Genomic DNA, 7,075 nt, shown 5'->3' with positions numbered 1-7,075 from the left:
ACTTACTCTGGAGGCAGCTATCTGGGTTGCCAAATCTGTTTAGGAGATGATCAAGGGAAAAGTCGTTGGCAAAGTTGAATTTGGTGAGAAGATAAAGTTTGAAGGAACTTCAGGTTCAAACAAGAAGAGCAAATTCTCGAATTCTGGTTCGAGGAAATTTGGAGGAGGAGGAAATGAAGCGAATTGGTGTGAGAAGTTCAAGAAGAATCACTTTTGGAAATGTGATGGAGAACTCACTTGTTTTAAGTGTGGAAAGCATCGACACTATGCCAATGAATGCACCCTCAACAAGAAAGTTTGTTATGGGTGTAATGAAGAAGGGCACATTTTGAGGGACTACCCGAAGAAGAAGGAGGCGGCAATGCCTATTGTTTCACCGAGGCCGAAGGCGAGAGCTTTCCAGATGTCATCAGAAGCAGCAGGGGATGAAGCAGATGTCGCTTCAGGTACCTTTCTAGTAACCGAATTTCCTGCTAATATATTGTTTGATTCAGGAGCAAACTACACCTTTATGTCGCATAAATTTGGAAGAAGACTAGCAATGTCTGTAGATAAACTTGATAATTCTCTAGTTGTAGAAATTGTCACTGACAAATTCATACTTGTTCATAATTGCATTAAAAACATCTTTGTCGGCTTGAACATGAATAAATTCCACGAGTAGTTATTGCCCATTGAGTTGAATGGTTTCGACATCGTGCAGGGAATGGATTGGCTTAGTACATACGATGTTGAGATACTATCCAAGAAGAAGATGGTGAGAGTAAGCCCACCTGGAAGAGAGTCATTTAAGGTGTACGAGTACAAACAAAGAGTAAATTATGGAATCATTTCCGTGATGAAAGCCAAAAAATGTTTGTCCAAAGGATGCACATCATACTTGGCATTTGTAATCGATACAAATAAAGAGAAGAAGGAGATACAATGTATACCAGTGGTGTGTGACTATCCAGAAGTCTTTCCCGAAAATCTTCCTAGATTGCCCCCTATTAGACTAGTGGAGTTTCGAATAGACTTGTTGCCAGGATCTACAAAAATAGCAAAAGCGCCATACCGATCAGCTTTGACGGAAATGAAGTAGCTTATGACACAACTTCAGGATTTGTTGGACAATGGTTTCAATAGACCTAGTTCATCACCCTGGGGAGCTCCGGCGTTATTCATAAAGAAGAAGGATGGAAGCATGAGGATGTGCATAGACTACAGAGAGATGAACAAAGCAACGACAAAGAACAAGTATCCATTTCAAAGGATTGATGACCTATTCGATCAGCTACAAGGTTCGAGCTATTTCTCAAAGATCTATCTTAGGTTAGGATATCATCAGATGAAGGTGAGAGAGCATGATATTGAGAAAACTACATTCAGAACAAGATATGGACACTATGAGTTCTTGGTTATGTCGTTTGGACTAACCAATGCTCCAGCAACATTCATGGATTTGATGAACATGGTTTGTAAACCATTCCTCGATAAATTCGTGTTAGTGTTCATAGATGACATTCTGATTTACTCAAAAAGCCAGCAGGGGCATGGGAAGTATCTACGAGAAGTGTTAGAAGTTTTGAAGAAGGAGAAGTTGTATGCAAAGTTCTCCAGATGTGATTTTTTGGATTCGAGAAGTCCAATTCTTGGGTCACGTGGTTAACCAAGAGGGAATAATGGTTGACCCAGCAAAGATTGAAGCTGTGATGAAGTGGGAACGACCAAAAAGTCCCACGGAGATTCGAAGCTTTCTAGGATTAGTTGGATATAATCGAAGGTTTACCCAAGGCTTTTCTTCGATAGCTGCTCCAATGACGGCTTTGACCCATAAAGGAGTTACATAAACATGGAGTAATAAATACAGTGAGGCATTCGAAAAGCTAAAGAAGAAGTTTTGTGAAGCACCATTTCTTTCTTTACCTGATGGATTTAAAGACTTCGCAGTCTATAGCAATGCGTCTGGAGTTGGGTTAGATTGTCTTCTGACCTAAAGAGATACGGTGATAGCATATGCATCGAGACAATTGAAAGAGCACGAAAATAACTACCCCACTCATGATCTGGAGTTGGCAACGGTAGTATTTGCATTAAAGATATGGAGGCATTATCTTTATGGCACAAAGTGCAAACTTTTCACTAATCATAAGAGTCTCCAGTATCGCTTTAATAAGAAGGAATTGAATATGAGACAAAAATGCTGGCTAGAGTTACTCAAAGATTTCGACTATGAGATACCTTACCACCTTGGTAAAGAAAATGTTGTAGCTGATGCTCTAAGTCGAAAAGTAAACTATGAAAGAAAAAGGCCAAGTGCGTTAAGAATAGAAGTTGTCTTAATGATTGTAGAAAGCATCAAGAAATCTCAAGAAGAATATTTGGAGAAAAGTGACCGAAAGGAAGAACGTTTAGGCAAGACGTTGGTATTCAGTACAACTAGTCAAGGATTAAAGGTGTTCCAAGATAGAATTTGGGTACCTAAGATGGGAGGAATAAGGAATCTTCTGATGTAAGAAGCTCACAAGACCATGTACTCGATTCATCCTCTTATCACTAAGATGTATAGGGATCTGAAACCTTACTACTGGTGGCCAACGATGAATCTCGATGTTGCAAAGTATGTCGCTGAGTGTGTAACATATGCGAGACTTAAGGCACAACATCAAAAATCGTATGGGAGTTTAGAACCTTTACATATACCTAGGGGTAAATGGGAAGACATCACCATGGATTTTTTGACTAAACTGCCAAGAACGAAGAACGGTCATGACATGATTTGGGTAGTCGTGGATTGTTTCACAAAGAGTACACACTTCATAGCAGCCAATGAGAAATGTTTTATGGATAAGCTTGTGAATGCTTACGTGAAGGAAATTGTAAGACTTCATGGTTTTCCTTTAACGATTGTATCAGATCGTGATAGTCGTTTCACATCAAGGTTTTGGAGGAGTCTACAGGAGGAACTGGGTATGAATTCGTGTTTAAGTACAACTTACCATCTGCAAACTGATGGTTAGAGTGAAAGAACGATTCAAACACTTGAAGATATGCTAAGAGCATGTACCCTAGAATTACAACGTAACTGGGATGAGCACTTACCTCGGGTAGAGTTTTCCTATAATAATGGTTACCATTTGAGCATCAAGATGCCACCTTACCATGCTTTGTATGGATAGAAGTGTCATACACCGTGTTGTTGGCTTGAGGCTGGAGAAAAGCAGTTTATGGGCCCCAAGATAGTCCATCAGACAGTTAAAAAGCTGAAGGTGATTAGAGAAAGAATTTTAGATGCTCAAGATCGTTAAAAGATCTATGTTGACAAAAACTGACGACTGATGACATTCGAAGTTGGAGATTTGGTTTTGCTTAAAGTGTCACTGTGGAAGGGACTTATAAGATTTGGGAAAAGAGGAAAGTTGAGTCCAAAGTTTATTGTATCATTCAAAGTTCTTCAGAGGATTGGGAACCAAGCTTACAAGCTAGAGTTGCCAGAAGAACTAGATGGTATTAATAACACTTTCCATGTGTGTTATTTGAGAAAATTCACTTGAGAAGTTCCCCGAATAATTCCACTTTCAGAGTTAAGGATGGATGAAAATAAGAGGCTAATAGAAGAGCCTGAGGCAATTGTTAACCATAAGACTAAGAAGTTGTGACGCAAGATAGTCGACTTAGTGCTTATGCGATGGAAACATACGAATGGGCTGAGCCTCACCTGGGAAATGGAGAATGACATGATGAGTCGCTATCCACATCTATTTGATGATGCATGATTCTGGGACGGAATCATCCTAAGGATAAGAGAAATTTAACTTCCGTGTTTCTTGGCTAAGCATTAGTATTATGGTGTAATAGTTAGGGTCAAAAATTGTAACCTCCTTTGAAGTAATTAAGAGAAATTATTTGAATATTTTGTGAATTATGTGCATTCTACTTATTTATAAAATATAATAACTTAAGAATAAAACTAAGCATCAAAATTAAAATAATAGATAGACTGAATATCTATGAAGAAAGTTGTAGGGGTTAGGACAAGGATTCCGTAGATATAAAGAATGCTGAAATCTGAGTTATAATGAAGAAGCTATGATCTGTCGAAGTTTCGCGACAAAACCGACACGACACCGGGAATCGTAAAAATTAAGTTTATGATAGATTAATTTTTAGCCTTAGGGTTCTAAATGAAAGTTTGAGAGTGTGTCTCCACCTTCACCGGGATATAAAGAACGTCAAAAACAGAGCTTGTATGCAAAAGTTATGGCCTTCTGAAGATGTAGTTGTCTGAGAGCATGTCACGTGTGGGAAACCCTAATTTGACTGGACGCACGATGTGAGCATGAATTCTCACAAAATGAGGAGTCAAACAGAAACTTTTCAAGGATAGAATGCAGATGGCAAATCTATGGAATGATAAGTCAAAAGCTCACGACGTTAGCATCAGTTCCCACGACGTGAGGAGTCAAATGGACACTATTAAAGCCTAGAATGCAGATGGCGAAGCTACAAGGTGATAAAGACATGGCTCACGACGTGAGAAATGAATTCTCATGATGGACAGACCAAAAATCAGGCTTTAAATAGCATGTTCGACCTCAACCATTCTTACACCTAAACTTTATTTTTCTCTCTCGTTTGCTGAAGTCGTTCCGCGTCCCGAGCCCGACGATCACGAACCGCTGACCACTTTTAGTTAGATTCTATCAGCTCACGCTACTAAAGCGAGTGCATATTATTTTCATCTTACATATAAATATGAAGTATTTTATATAAATTATGTGCTATGTGTGCATATTATCTGTTTACCTTATATCTATGTTCCATGAATGTTTTATAAATGTTTTAAATGATTTAAATTGTATATGTACTTAATATCTAAAAATATGTTGGGGTAAAAGATGGGTAGATAAAATACTTGGTGTGTGATGAAATAAAATGATGAGAGGCCTCGATGTAGACGATGATCCAGTCTACTAGCGGAGTATAGATGACGACCACAGACAAACTGTAGGTTTTTCTGAACGATGTGTTCATTGGTGTAGTCCATCCCCATCGTGGTTACCTTATGGACATATATGGCTGAGGAACCCACTTAGCAGTAGTGTCCACCTCGATGAAAATCCTTAGGATAGGTCCCTTACTTTAGATGCTCTAGGAACAGAAAGTGAGGATAATGGGAAGGGGTAATCGGGTTGTTTGATTTGATAAACTTAATTATTGTGTGTTGAAAACCCTTTATGCTTACTAGGCTCCCAAGCCTGACCCACTCAGTTTTTCTCGTATACAGGTAGTGGTAAGAGAGCACAGGAGTGATGAAATGATGAGAGATCAATGGATTATAGGCTACTAGAATAATCAGATATTATAGGGCCTATGTTTTTTATATTTATGTTTCTGATCTGTATTAACAATGACATCCCGAGGTTTTTAATATAATACATTGTTGGATTAGGTGTCTAAGTTCATAAATATTTTTGGAATGTACTTGAACCGATTAGCGTGGTCCATTTGGGTTGCATGGCATTGCAAAACTTGGATAGACAAAAGAGAGAAAGGACACTTAAGGATTATTAATATATTATAAGTTATAATATATTAATAATATTATTTAATTAGTATTGATCAAAGAAATAATTTGGAATTAATTAAGTGATCAAAAGAGACTAATTAAATATATGGTGTTGATTGTGTAAATCATCTAGACATGTATAGTGGGCTAATGATCCATGGTTTGTATGGATTGGGTTAAAACCCATAATGTGCTCCATGATAGTCCATGGAGGTTACAAACCCATGGATCATCGAATATGGAAATCCATGACAATTAGGGTTTACATGGTGTAACCCTACTTGTGCCACAACTATATAAAGACCCCTATGTAAGCAAAATCGACACTACTTGTACAAGATAGAGGTCTAGTCGATTTTGAGGTGCAAGTGAACTTCTCTTAAGGTTATTCCAAGTGTTGTGGTGTTGTGTGAGACATTTGAGGCATCACACTTGAGGTGCTAGGCTCACAAGGTTCTCAAGGAATCCAAACAACAAAAAGGTATGTTCTATGATTGGTTATGAACCTTGGAAAAACAATTTTGCATGTATCATAGTAAAACATAGATCCAAGGTTTCTAGGGTTGCATTTACACCTTAGGAGTGTTAGAATGCTTAAACCCCTTTAATGGTATCAGAGTGTATGCTTATTTATTTGAAACTTGATGCAATCTTGTTAAAAAAAAAACTCAGTTTTCTGCATTCTGCAGCACGAACTCACCGAGTCCATGTGGGGACTCGACGAGTCGATGAGTTAATTAAGCCTACTCGTAGAGTAGGTTCATGAACTCGATGAGTAGGAGCCCTAGAATGCATATTTTTGAGTTTTGTTGTTGGAAATGGACTAGAAACATTACCCTAAACTGTTTTGGTCTTATAAAACTTGTTTTAGATGGTGTAATGGTTATGCTAATCCATTTTCAAAGGCTATTATCAAATTTTCAATTTTTATATGGTTTATTTATGATTCTTGACATTGTTGATATGCATGTTCATGAACTTATGAGTTTAGAAGATCATAGGAATTATTTGTAACTTTCTTGTTAGTTTAATTCATGATCATTATGTGTTTTAATGGAATCCATAATCTATCATCAAGTTATGGATCACCAAAAGTCATTCTTTTAAAGTCCATTATGAAACACATAGGTTACATAAGAAGAAAAGTCTCTCATTTTAATAAACTATTAACTCATAAGTTATGAAAGTTGAAAAGTTTTGAAAGTTACAAAACTTGCCCTTCAGTTTTGGAACATGTAAAGTCACTTTAAAACTTTAGTTCCAACCCTTAGAATTTTAAAAGTTAAAATTCATCCCTTATACTTTATAGTATTATAAGTTTAATAAAAATTATATATGTATAAGAACAAGTCATTTTACCGTTAGTAGGCCTCATTCACGAAGCCGGTCTAAAAGGGGGTATAAGGTTGCTGCCTATAAAATGGCAGCTTAATGGGTGTCCACTCTAACCCACCGCTTCCTTGATCGGTGGAGGGTCGTTAGTCGAACGGGTAAGACAAGGACTTTAAATCTTCATTAAAAGTATGA

The 7,075-nt window shown here is 37.5% G+C and overlaps 1 protein-coding gene across 1 annotated transcript; it reads left to right on the top strand.

Annotated features, from left to right (window-relative positions):
* Window positions 1–361: 361 nt before the first annotated feature.
* LOC145013462 (uncharacterized) lies at window positions 362–1,081 on the top strand. The gene is made up of 2 exons (XM_078972190.1): window positions 362–604; window positions 704–1,081. The coding sequence occupies exons 1-2, from the start codon at window positions 362–364 to the stop codon at window positions 1,079–1,081; spliced, it is 621 nt and encodes a 206-aa protein (XP_078828316.1).
* The last annotated feature ends 5,994 nt before the right edge of the window (window positions 1,082–7,075 follow it).

This window comes from Lactuca saligna, chromosome 1 (assembly GCF_052625555.1).
Source record: "Lactuca saligna cultivar CGN05327 chromosome 1, ASM5262555v1, whole genome shotgun sequence".
In the NCBI taxonomy this organism is placed as follows: domain Eukaryota; kingdom Viridiplantae; phylum Streptophyta; class Magnoliopsida; order Asterales; family Asteraceae; genus Lactuca; species Lactuca saligna.
This window is presented reverse-complemented; position numbering and strand designations above follow the sequence as displayed.

Excerpts from the sequence above, each read along its gene's own strand:
- LOC145013462 (XM_078972190.1), top strand. The coding sequence starts at position 362 with ATGCCTATTGTTTCACCGAGGCCGAAGGCGAGAGCTTTCCAGATGTCA. Across the intron at positions 605-703 it reads TCACTGACAAATTCATACTT|GGAATGGATTGGCTTAGTAC; the intron begins GTTCATAATTGC and ends GACATCGTGCAG.